General features: G+C 46.4%; 1 protein-coding gene across 1 annotated transcript in view; it reads right to left on the bottom strand.

Annotated features, from left to right (window-relative positions):
- BRF1 (BRF1 general transcription factor IIIB subunit) overlaps window positions 1-20,610 on the bottom strand; it is a 627,002-nt gene extending 606,392 nt beyond the window's left edge. Inside the window, exon 1 of the mRNA XM_082242741.1 lies at window positions 20,328-20,610. Coding sequence (XP_082098867.1) covers window positions 20,328-20,511 — 184 coding nt within the window. The 5' untranslated portion in view covers window positions 20,512-20,610. The remainder of the gene's footprint in view (window positions 1-20,327) is intronic.
- Between the last annotated feature and the right edge of the window lie 1,043 nt (window positions 20,611-21,653).

The raw sequence follows: 21,653 nt of genomic DNA, 5'->3' as shown, positions 1-21,653 counted from the left end.
AAAAAATAAAATGAAAAGCACTTTGCAGGCTCTGCTTATGGAGTTTACTCCATGGTTAGGGAGAGGCATGTGAGCTGCCTGCCAGGCTACCAGCAGACCATTTACTGTCTATACGCCAGGTGCAATCCGGCTGCCACGGGTTGCACAGATAGATCAGAAGCAGGCCTATATGCTTTCCTAATGTACCACATGCCACTTCCTTCTCCAGCTTTAAATCCCTCCCTCGTGTGTTCACCCAACAGAATTAGAAAATATTGGTGTGTTTTTACCACTGTACTCATTTCTTATACAAAATATACCTATCTCTACCCAACCGCTACCAACTAATAGAGGTTCCACAGCAATAGTCTCTAAAACTGCCCTCCTTTGCATAATACCTGGCCCTATTTACAATCTCCGACCTATGCAGATCAACGTAGCTCAACTAATGTGGTGTGACCAAAGCCTTACACATTGGGGTTGATTTACTGAAACTTTAGAGTGCAAAATCAATCAGCTTCTAACTTCATCTTGTTCAATGAAGCTTTGACAAAAAAAAAACAAACCTGGAAGCCAATTGGTTTCTATGCAGATCTGCACCAGATTTTGCACTCTCCAGTGCGTGTTTGCAAACTTACAACCTAGGAACTAGGGATGCACCGATCCGATATTCGGATCGGATATCGGCACCGATATGGCCATTTTAGATGGATCGGTAACATTGCCTGATCCACTGGCTGATCCGGTTTTTGCTTGGTAACGGCTCAGCCATCCCTTACTAGGTGCAGTAGTAGTATGGGATGGGAGCCGCTACTTCCTGTATAGTTCCGGTGTAACGTGAGAATTACCTACCCCGTGAGAAAAACCTACCCCTCGTCACTTCCGGCCAGGAACAGCTGAGCAGTGCAGAAGTGCGCATGCTCACAGCCCCGGATACCTAATGGAAGAGCTGAGGATCAGACTAGTGCGCATGCGCACTAGTCTGAAACGATCTCGGTGTCCGTTAAAAAAACCTACCGACGCGGCGGTGACATAAAATAGCTGTGCTGCACTATGAATCATCTCCGCTCCTGTCCCGGTCACTTCCCTAAACTTGGCTACTAAATATAAAAGCGGCTGGCGGCTCCGTGATTTATCTTTTCATACAGCCGCCGCCGCTTTTATATTTAGTAGCCGAGAGCAGGGAAGTGACCGGGACAGGAGCGGAGATGACTCATAGTGCAGCACAGCTATTTTAATGTAACTGCTCGCGTTACACACACTGCCGTGTACCGGAAGTGACGAGGGTAGGTTTTTCTCACGGGTAGGTAATTCTCACGGAACACCGGCTCACAGGCGGAGTGATATCAGATGCACTCCGCCTGTGAATGGAGGAGCCACACACATGAAGCAGCGGCTTTGCTCTGTACAGCAGCCGCTTGCTTTGTGTGTAGCTCCGGATCGGTTCCGGTATCGGGTCCAAAAAAGTCGGATCGGTGCATCCCTACTAGGAACCAGGTGAAAGAGGGAGAAGGTACCCCCCCCCCCCAAAAAAAAAAAAGGGGTTGAAGAGGAAGGGGGAGGAAGAATGCAGAAAAGCTGAACTTCTCCTTCTGGGCGCAGTAGCACTTCTTGCTAAAAAGTCTGAAGACAAAACCATCACTTTTTGGGGATTCAGAGCTCCCCCTTCTGGAAGCAATAGAGACACACATGGTATGGCAATGCAAGTTATACTGACTGCAGTGTACTCTCCAATGGACCATTTGCTGCCTAGAATAGTTTTAAAGCTTCTAGTTGATAATATTTGCATTGACAGAGGGGCTCATTCACCAGTGCGTTCAGTCAGTCCCTTCACAGATATACAGGGGAGTACAGCACTGCTCTACTACTTAAATCTAATGGTTCAATATCAGCTGCATTGTAATGGCACAATGGCTGGCAGCCAGGGCATGTGATTGATTTCCCGTCCTGCTGTAAAAGAACTGGAGGAGATTCAGATATAAAGAGCTTTTCAAACTCCGCTGACGGGAAGCATACAGCAGCTGATATTTGCTCTGCACAATAATGCTGCTATCAGGGGACCCGAGACTTCAGCGTCTGAAAGCCAGACGCATATACAAACACGGGGAGAATGATCCATTTTCTGACATTTGTTGATTTTCCGCTTATGTCAAGTTACTGAGCGCTAATCTAATTAGAAAATGCAGGAACAGTTCTGCAGGCGCTGGCCGCGGGAAATTAGTTGTAAATAAAAGCACTACACGCTGCAATAAAAGGTAGAAAAAATGACTGAACATTTATTCTGTTTATGTTAGTAACTGCTGTAATGAGGAGAGGTAATGGCGGCTTATAGCAATTATTCTAAGGAAAATGCCGCAATAAGAATAATTTGCAGATTATCAAACTGCTGAAGAAATAAAAGGAATAAATGTCAGCGGCATGAATTACAAAAGCTGGAATAGCCGCTCGTGGCAACCAAATGTTATTTCATTTCAAAGAGTAAGGCCTCCTGCACACTGGATGTTATCAAACCATCAGGAGAAAGCTGTAGAAGGTTTTCAGCTTTTTTGCAGTATCCTTTTTTCAGCGCTTTTTTCAGCTGTAGCGTTTTTTAGCAAAACTATATTCCCACAAAAGCTTATGGCTCAAAAATGTTGATAAACGCAGAATAGCCGCGTTTTTCTGCGTTTACTTAGGGCGTTTTTACAGCTGAAAAATACTTCCTAAAACTCGCTAGTTCTGGGTTTTTTTCCAGCCAGAAAACACCCCTGCCAAAAAATGCTAACAGCCTATGTGTGCATGGACACATATAACATGCTGGGGAGTTTACTGGCTGCAGAAAAAAAAAAAAAAAAACGCATCTTAACGCCAAAAACCAGTAGCTGTAAAAACGTCCAGTGTGCATGGGACCTAAATTGAAAGGACAAGGAAGAATGCCCTCTTTCTATTTGCCCTCATGACAACTCTCGCTGTGACAAAGCCATTTGCAATATTATAGCTGTCACCAGGATGGGAGGTGAGGGGAGATTTTTTTTTTTATGTTCGAAAAGAAGAATTCCCCTCACTTTGGAGAGATTTCCTCTCACTTCCTGATAACCGGCTATAGAGAAACAATGCTAAGATAATGGATGCAGCTACAACCATGGTCCACATATAACCACTTGTCAACCAGGACGCCTACACACACACAAATATACACACACACACACACACACACACACACACACACACATACATACACACACACACACACTACTAATATATATATATATATATATATATATATATATATATATATATATATATATATATATACATACACATATACATACATATACACACACGCACACATATAAAAGGTCAAGTACATTTCAAGTGTGCTATTTGCATTTGGAATCTGTTGCTGTCAACTCACAATACGAGATCCAAAGAGCTGTCATTATCAGTGAATCAAGCCATCATTAGGCTGAAAAAACAAAACAAACCAATCAGAGTTCTTTCTTTTTAAGGATGTTCCAAACAGTTGATTTGGCCACACCTAATGTTTTTTCTATCTCTCTGATGGGTTTGTTTTGTTTTTTCAGCCTAATGATGGCTTGATGAGCTCAGCAAGACCAAAAGAACCGGAAGACCACGGAAAACAACTGCGGTGGATGACCGAAGAATTCTTTCCCTGGTGAAGAAAACACCCTTCACAACAGTTGGCCAGATCAAGAACACTCTCCAGGAGGTAGGTGTATGTGTGTCAAAGTCAACAATCAAGAGAAGACTTCACCAGAGTGAATACAGAGGGTTCACCACAAGATGTAAACCATTGGTGAGCATCAAAAACAGGAAGGCCAGATTAGAGTTTGCCAAACATCTAAAAAAGCCTTCACAGTTCTGGAACAACATCCTATAGACAGATGAAACCAATATCAACTTGTACCAGAGTGATGGGAAAAGTAGAGTATTGAAAGCAAAGGAACTGCTCATGAACCAAAGCATACCACCTCATCAGTGAAGCATGGTGGTGGTAGTATCATGGCGTGGGCATGTATGGCTGCCAATGGAACTGGTTCTCTTGTATTTATTGATGATGTGACTGCTGACAAAAGCAGCAGGATGAATTCTGAAGTGTTTCGGGCAATATTATCTGTCATATTCAGCCAAATGCTTCAGAACTCATTGGATGGCGCATCACAGTGCAGATGGACAATGACCCGAAGCATACTGCAAAAGCAACCAAAGAGTTTAAGGGAAAGAAGTGGAATGTTATGCAATAACCAAGTCAATCACCTGACCTGAATCTGATTGGGCATGCATTTCACTTGCTAAAGACAAAACTGAAGGGAAAATGCCCCAAGAACAAGCAGGAACTGAAGACAGTTGCAGTAGAGGCCTGACAGAGCATCACCAGGGATGAAACCCAGCGTGTGGTGATGTCTATGCGTTCTAGACTTCAGACTGTAATTGACGGCAAAGGATTTGCAATCAAGTATTAAAAAGTGAAAGTTTGATTTATGATTGTTAATCTGTCCCATTACTTTTGGTCCATTAAAAAGTGTGAGGCACATATACAAACTGTTGTAATTCCTACACCGTTCACCTGATTTGGATGTATATACCCTCAAATTAAAGCTGAAAGTCTGCAGTTAAAGCACATCCATTGTGGTGGTGTATAGAGCCAAAAAGATTAGAATTGTGTCGATGTCCCAATATTTATGGACCCGACTGTGTGTGTATATGTATATATATTTTCACACATACATACATATACACACACACACGCATTATATTATATACACGCACACATATATCTATCCACACACATTGCTTTGTACTGTCAAGCCAGCTGTTGGAAGTGATTTTGGCGGCTGTAAAGCCACTCCATCATTTCCAATAAAAATCTTAAAAAAATAAAGCGCCCCCATCCCTTCGTGCTCGCGCACAGAAGCAACTGCATATGAAAGTCCCGCCCGCATATGTAAACAGCATTCAAAGCACACATGTGCGGTATAGCCGCGAACGTTAGAGCAAGAGCAATAATTCTAGTGCTAGTCCTCTAACTCTAAACAGGTAACCTGAAAAGGCGTTTACAGCGTCACCTATGGAGATTTCCCGTAGTTTGCCGCCATTCCACAAGTGTGTGCAATTTTAAAGTCTGACATGTTAGGGATCTATTTACTTGGTGTAACATTCATCTTTCACATTCTACAAAAAAAAAAAAAAAATTTTTTTTTTTGCTTTTTTAATTCATTAAAACCACTGCACAAATACTGCATGACATAAAAAATTTGCAACAATCGCCATTTTATTCCTTATGGTCTCTGCTAAGAAAAAAAAATGTATATTGTTGGGGCCGGGGGGTTACAAGTCATTTTCTAGCAAAAGATACTGATTTTATCAAAAAAGTACAAGAAAAAGCCTGGTCTTCAAGTGGTTAAACTGTTTTAAACATGACTTATCAGTGAATCAGGACAGAATATACATCCCCGGGATAGACTTTGCTAGGGACAGACAGCCATGGAACTAGCAGCTTATATGAAAGTCAGTGATGGTTGCTGTCATATGTCTATTATAGCAGACTTACTTGGGTCAATTACAGAGGTCATGGAGAAATGCTGACAAACCACAGATAAGGTAGTAGAATACACCACTGAGACACGGAGCATCATGGACTGTGCATGAGGAACAGAATCCTGAGTATACAGGCTCACACAGATAGCACTAAAATATCTGAAACCAGTATACAGTTGTGCTGCCTCTATACATGTAGCAGAGATGAAAAACCATCACAGGCTCGATCATACCAGGTGCGTTGGGACCGTGTTGGGCATCTTGCCCAGAGCAGTCCCGATGCAAGACAAGGCAAAATGACTTGTTCCCTATCAGGTCCATTTCACACCATGGTGCTGGTGTGGGCTAAAGAGTACGGAATTACGTTTTTTTTTTTTCCTCAATGCAGCGTGGTGTAACGCAATCCACCGCATTGAGCTTTGCTGTGGCCAAATTACCTTCATGAAGACATTTCAATGCTCTAACAAAAAAAAGCAAACAATTTGATGCTTCTGAGTCACTTCTCCTCCCAGCACACACCAGCAGCTGTGCATTCAGTGCAGATTGCTAGTGTGAACAAGGCCAAAAAAAAAGTGCTAGTCTGCCATCCTGTGGTAGATTTGAGAAATGAAGATTAATCTTTGCATAATCTCTAGTTCTTCATTCCTCCTGCCCATCCACAAGAATGACATTTTTAAATAAAACCTTTCAATTTTTAATACTTAAACATTATTGTAGACCCCTTGACATCACTGAGTCCCTGTGCTTCTCTGTGCAATGCCTGCAGATCTTGGCTAGCTAACTTCCTGATAACATCACACAGCCTTGCCCAGTACTCCTATTGAGTCCTCATCCCTGATCAAGCAGTGGCCTGGTTATTGGGAAGAGTTATTCAAATATCAAAATTCCTTGATGGGTGGATGTCAGTTTGGGGTATATCTAGGTGATCTGCATGCAGACCACCTTAGATAACTCCCCCATATAATTTCTACAGCTTCTAATGTACAGTGAGAAACTTGCACTGCAGTGAAGTCGGGGTGATGGTTTGGCCGATTTCTTATTTTCCAAATGTTAGCTGCCTGGCTGTCATATGGACCCTTTATTCTCAAGTCCTTACCCTCTTGAAGACCCGGCCTATTCTGACACTTTTTGTGTACATGTAAAAACCAGTATATTTTTTGCTAGAAAGTGATTTAGCACCCCCAAATATTATATTTTTTTTTAGCAGAAGTCCCAGAGTTTAAAATGGTTGTTGATGCAATTTTTTCTGTCAGATGATACTTGCGCATCGGTTTTTCCAAATTCTTTTGGGGAAAAACACACTCTGAGTTTTAATTAAAAAAGAACATATAGTTTGCATTAAAAATAGGGGTTTAGTTAGCACACATTTGTAAATACATGCGTGAGCCTCAGAGTCGCTCCAAGGCACCCTAATATTATCTGCAGTCTTAACTCTTGTAAATTTATGAGTCTCTATAGTAGAAGCACTTGCCTTCTAATGGATAGATAGAAAGCAGGTGAATCTGGAGGGAGCCCACCCCTCCTCAAAGGCACAGGGACACACTGGACACCGAGCACAATGGCAGCAACAATGCCCAGTGCATCCCCTCACCAGTATTACATCAGTAACAAACTGGCCACTGCCCTCACCTATAACCGGCCTTCACAGCAAAGGGCAATGCATGCAAAACAGAACCAAAGAAAATTACCAGCTCAAATCACCAGCCAGTCTTCAACCAACCAAATTATCCTAACAGTTTGCGTTAAAAACAGGGGTTCAGTGGACATTTGGAAAAACATGCATAAACTGCAGAGCCGCTGCAGCTTACGCACGTATTTGCAAATGTCTGCTCACTAAACCCCCTCTAGCGCAAACTGTTAAGACAGGATAATTCAGTCGATAGCAGACTAACTGGTGAGTTGAGCTGGGATTTTTCTTTGGTTTTATTTACCTGTTTAGAGCTACTGAGAAGGTCTAGCTCTAGAATTATTGATCTTCCTCTAACGTTCGCATAGGTACTTCACATGTATGGCGTCAACACCATTTATATATGAGCGCGACCTACATATGCATTCGCATTTGTGCACAAGCTCATGGGGGGGGGCGCAGGTGAGGCACGGGCACTTTAACTGAGACAGCAATAGGCAGTGACTGGTACTCTTTATAGAGAGGTCTGCAGTCTATTAGTCCCTAGATGTCTACTCTGCCCTCAAAAGCATCTGATCACACCAAGATCAGTGTGATCAGATGCTTTTGCTATTTAAAAATGGAGCGGTTTACATCATGGGAAACCAGAAGTAATGAAAATCCTCATCACTTCCGGTCAGGGGTCTCCAAACTATGGTCCTCCAGTAGTTCAAGAACTACAATTCTGTGAATGCCAGAGTTTTACAATGCCTCATGGGACGTGTAGTTCTGCAGCAGCTGGAGGGCTGTAGTTTGGAGATCCCTGTGACCTAGACCATAGACATTATCAGAGACAATACAGTCTCCAGTCACCTCTATTGTAAGATGGCGCAACCACCAGATCGAATGTTCCTGCCGGGACCAACCTCCGCTGCCTGTAAAAAAAAAATCCAGTGGCTAATTAGCCGCTAGAATTGCTTTTACTTCGTAGATCTTCGCCAGCTCTAAAAAAAAAAAAAAATACTGGGATTATGGCTGACAGCTGCAGCCATAGCCCCTGTATAACCACTTGCAGTTAACCGCGTACATGTATGCGATTTGGCAGCAAGTGGTTACTGTAGAATCACCAAAAACCAGCATGCAGTTTTGTAGTTAAAAAAGTACTGACAAACTCGGTGATTCCTACACGGTTAAATGCTAGGAAATCTACTTCTAGAAGGTTCTACTATTGTACATGGAAGACGTGCGTGATGTGAGTCACTTGGGGCTCATCCTCGCTCCTTCTCTGTGGCTCAGATCTTGACCTTCCTTCAACAGAAATTGACCTTACGTACCATCAAGGGCCAGGTGTCGGCTTTGGTGGTCTTCTTCCAAGGACCTTTGGCCACTCACTCCCTGGTGCGCACCATTCTTCGGGGTGTCTGACATTTGGTTCCTCCAGTGCGGGCTCCGTTGCCGCCATGGGAACCACAATTTGGAGCTTTTGGTCCTCCAGAAGCCTCCCTTTGAGAAACTTCGGGAGATTCCGCTGCTTACACTGTCCCAGAAGGTGGCCTTTTTGGTGGCTATCACTTCAGCACCACAGCGTGTCAGAACTGGCGACGTTATCCTGTCGTTCACCTTACCTGGTAATTCACAGAGATAAGGTGTTTCTACGCCCCCTGTCTTTCAGGAAGCCAGACTCTCTTTTTGTGCTCATGGATGGGCCTCTTAAAGGGTTGTCCGCTTCCTCTGCGACCATTCCAGATCAGACAGTGATTCAGGTCTATTCCATCAAGGGTCAGGTTCCCCCTTTCCCTGTTAAGGCACACTCTACTCAGGAGCTCAGTGCCTCCTGGGCTTTCCGTCATCAGGCATCAGTGACGCAGGTTTGCAAGGCGGCCACTCGGTCGTCGGTGCACACTTTCCCAAAGTTTTATAAAGTGGATTTGTTTGCATCTGTTGATGCTTCTTTTGGCCAAAAGGTTTTGCAGGCTGCTGATCAGAGAATCTGATCCTCTTCAAAGGTGTATTGTTTTTTTTTCAGGTGGGCTTTGATTTGGTTGAGCTCCTGTTGCCTGGTTGGCTACTGTTTAGCCTTGGGAATTTTTTGTTGTTCCCACCCCTCATGTTTAAACACTGAATTGGGACATCCCAACGGTTATGAAGATCTGAAGCTGTGTCCGTCAAAGAACGAAAGAGAACATGGGATTTTTGACTTACCGTAAAATCCATTTCTCTGATGTTCATTGACAGAGACAGCACCCACCCCTCAGTGGAGTTGTAATTCTTCTGACACTGCTTGTAACTAAGCTGAGTGCCTATAGCAGAGAGAGGGAGTATACCTCCTGGGACTGCCCATAGGTATAGCCAGACTTTTTTTCTGCCAATGTTCTACTCCTGTAGGGGGCAGTATAACCCGCTCCGCCGAATGTTCCCTGACTAGGCCCTCAACACACTCTAAAAGCACCTTGGTCCAGGATTCCCCCATAGTAGCCTTGCATGATGGGCATGTTCTCTTGGAGCTATGTGGCGATTTAGTCTTGTCCGAGGGCTTACCCTGTAACACAAAAGAAATGGACACCCATACTGGGCCCCCCCCAGCACACCTAAGCACAGCATGCCCCTTCAGGAATGTACCTAGGACCGACCACCACCAGGGTCCCAGAACCACCACCACAGATCACCTCCGTTCTCATCCGATCCGCCAGACGGATGGGAAATAGGGTTTCCATCCATCCGGATTTGACAGACAGGATTGGATGTCAGCGGACATGTCTTTGCTGACATCCGATGCCCCATAGAGATGCATGGGGCATCTGTTCGGATCCGCCTGTCAGTTTTTCAGAACTTTTTCTGAACCGTCCGCAAATGTGAAAGGGGCCTTAAAGAAAAGAAAAATAAATGCAGTATATCTCAGCAACACATGCACATTTTGCCACATTTTATCACTATAGGAATTGCAGATATGTATATTTAAAGTGGAGTTCCACCTATTTTTAATAAATTGGATTACATAGATGTATGTAATCCCTTTTAAGATGACTTTTACCAATGGAAAGTTTTTTTTTTTTTTTTTTTGCTAGTAAATACCTTATTTTCTGCTTTATTTATCCTCTTCTCACTTCTGGGTCCGGTCGGCGATTACATCATTCGGCGATTCGCAGTGTGTGCTGGGATGTATCTCAGGCCATGAAATCTCGCATTATTACACAGGAGATGAGCTGTACTGCATGCTCTGCCCCGCCTCCGCCCTGCCTCCTCTCAGTGAGCTCAGTGAGGATATAATGCTTTCAGTCCTTGCTCACTGAGAGGAGGCGGGGCGGAGCACGGCCTCAATACAATGCATTCAGTACAGCTCACTGAGAGGAGGCGGAGGCGAGGCAGAGCACGCAGTACAGCTCATCTCCAGTGTAATAATGCGAGATTTCATGGCCTGAGATACATCCCAGCACACACTGCGAATCGCCGAATGACGTAATCGCCGACCGGACCCGGAAGTGAGAAGAGGATAAATAAAGCAGAAAATAAGGTATTTACTAGCAAAAAAAAAAAAAAACTTTCCATTGGTAAAAGTCTTTTTAAAGGGGATTACATACATCTAAAGTCACTAAAATGGGTGGAACTCCACTTTAATACAAAGTAATGTTGGTCCAGCTTGGAGCAATGTAACTTTAACCACTTTATCCATATATACGTACCCGTATGGGCTTGGCTTTCAGTGGTAATACCAGGATGATGCCTGCATCCACAGGCATCATCCAGGTATAATTTTTTGCAGCCGGCGATTCTCTTTTTTTGCAGAAGTGCTCCGAGCGGCTAATAGCCATGCAATCATTTCTGCTTGTGGTGGAAATGGGTCCAACCCCCCTCCCACTGCCGTCTCTCCCGGGCTCTCTGGTCCCATCGTGGGGCCTGGGAGCGATGCGGCCGACAGTGATGGCTGCCCTGTACAGAGAGAGAGAGAGAGAGAGAGAGAGAGAGAGAGAGAGAGAGAGAGAGAGAGAGAGAGAGAGAGAGAGAGAGAGGGGGGGAGAGGAACTGAAGTTGTTCCCCTCTCTCTCTGTAACCCTGGAAACGACGAGTATTCTTCACTTCCGGTTCCGCCCTTTTGTTTACATGCATGCGGCTGCATGGATGGGCCAGAGGAGAGATTTAAGGTCTAATAGACCTCAAATCTCTCCATAAAGAGGACCTGTCACTGCCCATGCTGTCACAAGGCAAGGGATGTTGTTCATCCCTTGTGATAGCAATAAAGTTCGTACAAAAAAAAAAAGTAAAAATATTAAAAATCACCCATCTCACCGTGCTTACGCACAAATGGAAACACGTTACTCCAGCACGCATATGTAAACGATAAATCGCACCACACATTTGAGGTATTGTCGCGAACGTCAGACCGAGAGCAATAATTCTAGCACCAGACCTCCTGTGGACATCTAAACTGGTAAAGGCGTTTAAAGTGTCACCTATGTAGAATTTTAAGCACCGTAGTTTGCCGCCATTCCACAGGCAGATGCAATTTTAAAGCGTGACATGTTAGGTATCTATTTACTCAGTGTATCATCTTTTACATTATACAAAAAATAAAAATTAAAAAATGGGCCAACTATATTTTTTTTCTTTAAATTCATGAAAGTGTTTTTTTTTCCCAAAAAAAATAAAAAAAAAAAAAATTTTGCAAATATCATGTGACATTAAAAAAAAAAAAAAAATTGCATCACACACCATTTTATTCTATAGCGTCTCTGCTAAAAAAAATTATATATATTAGATATACAATAAAAAAATGTTTGGGGGTTCCAAGTAGTTTTCTAACAAAAAAACAAATGGGATTTTCGACTTACCGTAAAATCCATTTCTCTGATGTTCATTGACGGACACTAGACAGGAAAAAGCTTGACTACGCCTATGGGCCCAGGGGGTATACACCCACTCTCAACTATATGTACTCAGTTTTGTTACAAGCAGTATCAGAAGAAAGCCAACTCCACTGAGAGGTGGGTGCTGTGTCAGTCAATAAACGTCAGAGAAATGGATTTTACGGTAAGTCAAAAATCCCATTTTCTCTTGCGTTCATTGGCGGACACAGCTCCTGATCTTCTTAACCATTGGGATGTCCCAAAGCAGTGTTAAACATGAGGGGTGGAAAACAGCAGAAAAAAATTCCCAAGGCAAACCATAGCCAACAAGGTAACATGGAGCTCAACCATAAACAACCGGCGCTCACCTGAAAAAAACAATACACCCTCAAAGAGGACCAGGTCCTCTAAACAGTGCCAGCAAAACCTTGCGGCCAAAAGCATCATCCATAAATGCCATCACATCCACTTTACAAAAAACTGTGTAAAAGTGTGCACCAACGACCAGGTGGCCGCCTTGCAAACCTGCGTCACTGACGCTGGATGACGGAAAGCGCAGGAGACACTAAGCATCCTAGTAGAGTGCGCCTTGATAGGAAAAGAATGAACCTGACCCTTGAAGCAATAGGCCTGAACCACTGTCCGATCCATCTGGAAATAGTCGCAAAAGAAGCGGACAACCCTTTCTATGGTCCATCTGTGAGCACAAATAGAGTCCGATTTCCTAAAAGACTTTGTAGCTGTCAGGTACACCCTAATTGCCAAAACCACAGTCAAGGCATGCAAGACAATTTCCTTCGATGTTTAGGCCTGGGACACAGGGGAGGCCACACAATGTCTTCATTCAAATGACAGTCAGAGACCACCTAGGAAGGAATGATGGAGAGAAGCAAAGCACCACCTTATCCTTTGGAATCACCATAAGGTGAACTACAAGAGAATGCCACCAGTTCCGACACCCTGAGCACAGAGGTGATAGCCACCAAAGAAGGCCACCTTCTGGGGAAGCAAAGCAGGAAAACCTTGCAAATATTTTTAAAGGGAGGCTTTAGTAGAGCTGAAAGCACCACATTAAGATTCCAAGGCGGCAATGGAACCCGCACTGGAGGAACCGAATGTCGGACATCCTGAAGAAAAGATACGCACCAGGGAGTGTGTGGCCAAAGGTCGTTGGAAAAAGACAGCCAAAAAACGATATCTGGCCCTTGATTGTACTCAAGGCCAATTACTGTTCAACCCCCCGCTGAAGGAAGGTTACGATCTGATCCACCAAGAAGGAGCAAGGATGAACCCCGAGATACTCACACCACGTAATGTACATCTTCCACGTACAATGGTAGATCTTCCTAGAAGTAGATTTCCTAGCTTTTAACAGCATAGGAATCACTGACTGACCACTGACAAACCTCCATCCTTCCGTTCAACAGCCAAGCCGTCCAAACCAGTGACTGCAAAGCAGGATGAAAGATTGGTCCTTGGGCATCGGCGACCAGCCATACTAGATCACGTACCAAGACCGGTGAGGCCAGTCTGGAGCCACTCGAATTACCAGAATCCCTTCTGCCTGGATCCTGCACAGGAGTCATGGCAGAAGTTTGAGAGCCTGGAACAAATCGGTCAGCCCACCTTAGAATGCCGGCTACTTACCAAGTCACCAGGACACTTCTTGTGCCCCCTTGGTGATATATACCAAGGCCGTGGCATTGTTTGAATGAATTCGTCCTGTACCATGCACCCCTGAAGTCGAATTGTCCAATGAGCCAGACAATGTCTGATCGCTCTGAGTTTCAGTACATTAAATTGGCAGTCTGGACTCTGCCAGAGTCCGGACCTCCTGAGCACGTCTGTGCTGAGGACGCCTTCCCAGGCGGACAGGCTGGCATCCATGATGACAACCGTCTAGTACAAGGGGAGAAAGGATTTTACCTGTCGAAGTGCCGGAAAACGAAGCCACCTCTAGAGACCGTGGATCCTGTCCCATTTTACCAGAATCTCTTTAGCAGAGATTGTGTGTGGAACTGTGTAAACAGATTGTCTCAAGGGTGGACACCATCAGTCCCAGCACCCGCATGCAAGCCCGGAGGGATGACCATCTGCTGAACTACAGAAGCTGAATTGCCTCCTGCAAAGTCTGGAGTTTTTCCAGAGGAAGAAACACTCTAGCTGAAGCCGAGGCCCAAGTCAGACCCAGACAGTCCAATTTTAATGGACAAAACCAAAAAGCAGACTCCTGAAGGTACAGAATCCCACACCCTCAGAGTTCGCAGAGCAATCTCCAGTTGGCCATCAGAGCAATCGGAGACCCTGCTCACAGAAGAACAAGATTTCCAGGTACTGGCACCTTTAAAGGTCCAGTAACCAGAAGTGATGTCATAACTTCTGGGTTACTAAATCCGAGACTCGATCAAAGTCGATTTCTGCTTTGTTCAGGTCGCCGGCCAGCCAGTGGACATTCCAGCTGGTCGCTCAGGTCTCCCAGTGGGACAGGACACCCGGGCAGAGCAGCTGCTTGTGATAACGACCGAGCGGCTGCTTAGCCGCAGGTGTTGTTATCACAAGAAAGTCGACCGTTGGCTCTAAAAAACAACACTGGGGTCATGCTTGCAGCTGCAGGTATCACCCCGATACAACCACTTGAGGCAAAAGGATGGATATTTGCGTTACGCCGGCATTAAGGGGTTGATTAACTCTTAATTTATTATTATTATTAAATTTGTATTTTGACAGCCACATCATTCATGGCTGTCTGAAGAGCCAAACAGCGGTGACTGGTCAACAATTTTCCATTCAGCTTCTTCAGTTTTAAGATCCAAAACAGTTGGGCAGGAGGGTGCCAACAAGGCCACTCATGGCTTGAACATATTCCAGTTCCTGATGAAGGAATGGAGGCGGTTTATTCCTTTAGCACACATTGGGCCCTTTTAGGGATACACCGATACCAGTTTTTTTAAAGACTGAGTATGACTAGTGCAAGTACTCGCTGATACCAAACCGGTGAAAGCCAGAGATCGGGCCGGACGTTGTTGCCACCCAGTTGGTAATATATTTTTATTTCAGAATCTGTGCACTGCACTGGTTGCTATGATAACCAGCCGACTGGCGTCTAGCAACCAGTGACATGCAGAGGAGGAGAACGGAGAAGACCCAGCATGCACATGAATTTCTGGCTCCACCCACCTCCTCCCTGCATCCTCACAGTATGGCAGAAGGAAAACTTGCCTGACAGAAGACAAAAACTGATCTCTCTCTCCCTCTCCCTCTCCCTGATGTACTAACTCCCTGCGTTTAATTTAACCACTTCTAGACCGGAAGATTTCGCCCCTTAATAACCAGGCCATATTTTGCGATTCGGCACTGCGTTACTTTAACGAACAATTGTGTGGTCGTGCGATGCTGTACCCAAATAAAATTGATGTCCTTTTTTCCCACAAATAGAGCTTTCTTTTGGTGGTATTTGATCTTATGCGCGATTTTTATTTTTTGTGCTATAACCAAAAAAAGAGCAACAATAAAAATCCCAAAAAGGGTATTTTGATTGGTTTGCGCAAAAGTTATTGCATCTACAAACTAGGGGAAAGATTTATGTTATTTTGTTTACTAATAATGGTAGCGATCTGGGATTTTAAGCGGGGCTGCGACATTGCGGCGGACAGATCAGACCCCTGACTGACAGATAAAAAAAAAAGACACCATGCTTGAAAGTCGGAACTGGTTACTAAAATTTTTGAATCCCACCACTAGATATTCTGTGTCAATGTGAATTCAATACGGACACCAGCTAGTGTTTCTCCACCAAAGTAAAAAGTGAACACTCACCAGACCCATATGGTGTCTCGTCAGGACAGCTGAAAGCGTGTGAGATGAAGCCAGAGGAATCAAGTGGGAAATGATCTTCTTATCTCTTCACCAGACATGCTTTCCTCAGATGTTAAATCCAGAGTGGCAAATTAACAGGCAGGAGAGAAAAAAATGCAGCCTGGCAAGGCCATAAAAGGGGGGGGGGGGCTCCAAAAAGCACCCTGTACCCACGTTGATGGGGAGAAGGGCCTCTTCCCCACAACCCTGGGTGGTGGTCTGGGGGTGGGGGGCTTATTGGAATCTGGAAGCCCCATTTAACACAGATCTCAGCCCCCCTATGACAATTGTACTCCTATTTATTCACCAAAAAAAAAGCATAAAAAATAAATGGACACCTCCTTATTTAAAAAAAAAAAAAACACAACACAAAAACAATGTCTCTCAAAGTAAATTTAGCGTCAATCATTGTGAACGCCACCCCCCCAAAAAAAAAACAAAAAAGGAAGCGCTATGTACCCAACGCTGGCTCCCGCCGCCAGACAGTTCCACTGCCTCCCGTCACAAAATAAACGAAGTAGCAGAAGCCACCTGGTAACAGCACTGACACAGAATGCCCCGATCGATGAAGTCACAAGGGGGCAGGGCCACTTGGTGACATCATCAGGTAGCCCCCCCTGCCCCTTTGTTTGTTTAGCAGAAGGAGCCAGCATCGGGTTCAGACCTGTTTTTTTCCTTTTTCGGTCAGTGGCTACGTTCATCATGATTGATGCTGAATTTACTTCGGGGGACATTGGTTTTTTAAGAAAGGACTTGTCAAAAACTCTCTCCGTTTTTATTCATTTTTGATTTTGCTGCATGCTCAGATAAGGGTCTGGAATAAAATTTGGGGGGGGGACCCCTATACACCAGTTTTTTTCTATTAATTTTGTTGTCATGTGCCCTTCAAAATCCATACCAGACCCACGTTGTTTTTGCTTTGCTTTCAATTTTGGCATGGGGTTCCCCTTAAAATCCATACCAGACCCAAAGGATTGTCCAGTTTTCCTTCCAGGGCCGTCTCCTGACGCTGGCCGCCTACCAAGCAATGCTTGCTGTGATCTGGTTGTTTGCAGAAGGATCTGCTGGTTTTATACCCTAATACAAGCTATTGTAACTTTTACTACTTTATTTATGAGCACATTTTATCTGCACAATCCATCAGGTCCTGTTCACACCTGAGCGGATTTCAGCTCGTAATCTCTGAAATCTCAAAACGCCCAACAAGCAAAATCCCATTCATTTCAATGGCCCCTGTTCACATCTGAGCGTTTTGACATATGAGCAAAACGCCTGAAGCTCAAAAAAGTACATGAGCTTCTTTTTTGGCAGATTACAAGTGTTTTTGTTAGATGTCAATGCCTGCCTACAAACACCTCCAAAAAAAGCCCAAATAAACACCTGAAAAAGATATGCTCAGGTATGAAGGAAACCTTAGACCCAGCTTTGCTTGTTTTTATACAAATGTGTCAGGGGTGACATAAAGGGTTGATTTCCTAAATCTGGAGGGTGCAAAACCTGGTGCAGCTGTGCATGGTAGCCAATCAGCTACTACCTTCTTCAATTAGGCTTTGGCAAAAAAAAAAAAAAAAAAAAGAAAATGTTTTGGGTTCTATACAGAGCTGCACCAGATTTTGCACTCTCCTGTTTATCTCTCTAGGACAATACATAGAAAGCATGTAAGTGGTGTGAGAGACGATCATACATGACTGCAATCTGGGGATTGTCCCCAATCTCAGGACCAGCAATGAGATGACAGTGCCACAATGTGTCCACTATGGATAGAAATCCCCCATCCTTACACATGTTCAGAGAGGTCACTGGTAAGAGTTACCAACACAAAGAGTTTAGGCCCAGAGACTGAAACATCTACACATGGAAAACCGTGTCTACATCCACCACTACCACCTGATGGCAGCACAACCCTGAAACCATAGACACCATCCCCCATCTCTATACCCCACACTCCCAGGCCCCATCCCCCATCTCTATACCCCCACGCTCCCAGGCCCCATCCCCCGTCTCTATACCCCCACGCTCCCAGGCCCCATCCCCCGTCTCTATACCCCCACGCTCCCAGGCCCCATCTCTATACCCCCACGCTCCCAGGCCCCATCCCTATACCCCCACGCTCCCAGGCCCCATCCCCCATCTCTATACCCCACACTCCCAGGCCCCATCCCCCGTCTATACCCCCACGCTCCCAGGCCCCATCCCCCATCTCTATACCCCCACGCTCCCAGGTCTCAGAACCCTGATCACCTTCTCCTGTCATCAGTCCCAGCACTCATTGAGCACCCTCTCCTGTCGGCACTCCCTCTCTTGCACCATTCAATAGCCCCAAGCTCTGTCATTTCAAAGCACCCCAGGCACCTATTTTTCACCAGTCCTAACACCAAAGGCACCATCCCTGCCACCAGTCCCTGCACCCCGGGCACCCTCCCCTGTCACCAGTCCCTGCACCCCGGGCACCCTCACCTGTCGCCAGTCCCTGCACTCTCCCCTGTCACCAGTCCCTGCACCCCAGGCACCCTCCCCTGTCACCAGTCCCTGCACCCCGGGCACCCTCACCTGTCGCCAGTCCCTGCACTCTCCCCTGTCACCAGTCCCTGCACCTCGGGCACCCTCCCCTGTCACTAATCTCTGCAACCCCGGGCACCCTCACCTGTCACCAGGCCCTGCACCCCGGGCACCCTCACCTGTCACCAGTCCCTGCACCCCAGGCACCCTCACCTGTCGCCAGTCCCTGCACTCTCCCCTGTCACCAGTCCCTGCACCTCGGGCACCCTCCCCTGTCACTAATCTCTGCAACCCCGGGCACCCTCACCTGTCACCAGTCCCTGCACCCCGGGCACCCTCACCTTTCACCAGGCCCTGCACCCTCCCCTGTCACCAGTCCCTGCACCTCGGGCACCCTCCCCTGTCACTAATCTCTGCAACCCCGGGCACCCTCACCTGTCACCAGTCCCTGCACCCCAGTCACCCCCCATCACCAGTCCCTGCACCCTCACCTGTCATCAGTCCCTGCACCCCCGGGCACCCTCACATGTCACCAGTCCCTGCACCCCAGGCACCCTCACCTGTCACCAGTCCCTGCACCCTCACCTGTCACCAGTCCCTGCACCCCCGGGCACCCTCACCTGTCACCAGTCCCTGCAACTCAAGCACCCTCCTGTCATCAGTCCCTGCACAACAGGCTACCCCCCTGTCACCAGTCCCTGCACCTCGGGCACACTCCCCTGTCACTGCACCCCGGGCACCCTCATCTGTCACCAGTCCCTGAACCCCGGGCACCCTCCCCTGTCACCAGTCCCTGCACCTTGGGCACCCTCATCTGTCACCAATCCCTGCAACCCCGGGCACCCTCCCATGTCACCAGTCACTGCTGCCCGGGCACTCTCACCTGTCACCAGTCCCTGCAGCCCCCGTCACCAGTCCATGCAGCCCGGGCACCCTCACCTGTCACCAGTCCCTGCACCCCGGGCACCCTGCCCTGTCACCAGTCCCTGCACCCCGGGCACCTCACCTGTCACCAGTCCCTGCAACCCCGGGCCCCTTCACCTGTCACCAGTCCCTGCAACCCCGGGCCCCTTCACCTGTCACCAGTCCCTGCAACCCCGGGCCCCTTCACCTGTCACCAGTCCCTGCAACCCCGGGCCCCTTCACCTGTCACCAGTCCCTGCACCCCGGGCACCTCACCTGTCACCAGTCCCTGCAGCCCGGGCCCCTTCACCTGTCACCAGTCCCTGTACCCCGGGCCCCTTCACCTGTCACCAGTCCCTGTACCCCGGGCCTCTTCACCTGTCACCAGTCCCTGCACCTCGGGCACCCTCCCCTGTCACTAATCTCTGCAACCCCGGGCACCCTCACCTTTCACCAGTCCCTGCACCACAGGCTACCCCCCTGTCACCAGTCCATGCAGCCTGGGCACCCTCACCTGTCACCAGTCCCTGCACTCCAGGTGAAGTATCCCCCCTCCTGTACATAATGTATCCCCCCCCCCCCTGTACATAATGAAGCATTCCCCCCTGCTGTATATAATGTATCCCCCCCCCCCCTGTATATAATGAAGTATCCCCCTGTATATAATGAAGTATCCCCCTGTATATAATGTATCCCCCCCCCCCTGTATATAATGAAGTATCCCCCTGTATATAATGAAGTATCCCCCTGTATATAATGTATCCCCCCCCCCCCTGTATATGATGAAGTATCCTCCTGTATATAATGTATCCCCCCTCCTGTATATAATGTATCCCCCCCTCCTGTATATAATGAAGTATCCCCCCTGTATATAATGTATCCCCCCTCCTGTATATAATGTACCCCCCTGTATATGATGAAGTATCCCCCCCTCTTGTATATAATGTATCCCCCCTCCTGTATATAATGTATCCCCCCTCTTGTATATAATGTATCCCCCCTCTTGTATATAATGTATCCCCCCTCCTGTATATAATGTATCCCCCCTCTTGTATATAATGTATCCCCCCTCCTGTATATAATGTATCCCCCCTGCTGTCACTTACACTCGGAGGACACGAACTGTCCCACAGCAGACGACCCTCCTCCGCCGCTCTCCACGAACTGCACCTCGGATACGATGATATTGTCCTCCAGCACCGACCCGCAGCCCGTGCACACCGCATCCCCCCGGGCCGCGTCCACATCAATGTCCGTACAGCCGCAGTTCTTACACACCCGGCTACTCATCGTGCCGGCTGCGGACTACACGTGTGCTAGGGAGAGGACCGGCACCACAACACAAGCCAGCAGCCGGCTCCAATCCGGGCCTACACAAGGCGGCGCTGCAGTACACTTCCCGCTCCACATCTCGCGAGATTTCACCGCTCAATTCACAAACTTCTCACGCATTATAGCGGCCACTAGATGTCCCCTCAGCCCGCCATCAACAACTGCTTCTCTCGCTCGCCATCTAGTGTTCATAATCCAGTACTACTGTCATGTAATGAGGTGACAATTGGTTGGTGACGTGATAAATAAATAATTACCATAAGACATTTCTTTTTATCAGTTATCATTCACAGCACCGCACTTATCATGTTTTTATGCCTATTCTTCATTTGAATGGCCTGTCCTACGCAGAACAAATGTGCCAACAGCAGCTCCAGGACATTTTGTGTTTACCTTCAGTATTTGTTTTTTTTCTTACTGTCACATTTGTTGCACATTTGCTAGCTGCATTTGGGGTTCCATTACCCACTTGACCTACGGAAGATTTACCCCCCTTCATGACCAGGCCATTTTTGCGACACAGCACTGCGTTACTTTACCTGACAATTGCGTGGCCATGCAATGCTTACCCAAATAAAATTGATGTCCTTTTTTCCCCACAAATATAAAATTCTTTTGGTGGAATTTGATCACCTCTGCGTTTTTTTGTTTTTTTGCACTATAAATGTAGCACCCTCTTAGGGTTGCCAACCTCCCGTGGCATTTTTTACTGGCAAAACATGGGAAATTTACTGAGGAAACACACTTTTTACTGACAACCTGACAAATGACAGAACTCCTATTAAAAACTAAGACAAACAATATTTAAACAGTATAAACATGATATGGAAACACTGACAATACACATAACAAGTAATTTGCCTGGTTTACACTTACAAAAGTCAACACAGCATGACAAATTATCAGCCCTCAATATTTACGGACAGTTGTAAAAGTCACTGATTTTTACAAACTGTCAGTAAATTTATTGACAGTTGGCAACCCTGCACCCTCCTATGTCGGTGCTGGGTAAAGCATAGTTATGGCCCTGTTCTGCTTATCAGGAGGGTCTGATCTGTTAGTTTAGCCTGTCACATGTTTCCAGGTCTGATTCACTGGGT

The sequence above is a fragment of the Pelophylax lessonae genome, assembly GCF_965119305.1.
Source record: "Pelophylax lessonae genome assembly, chromosome: 13".
Taxonomy (NCBI): domain Eukaryota; kingdom Metazoa; phylum Chordata; class Amphibia; order Anura; family Ranidae; genus Pelophylax; species Pelophylax lessonae.
Note: the sequence above shows the minus strand (reverse complement) of the source record. Positions and strands in the feature narration are given on the sequence as shown.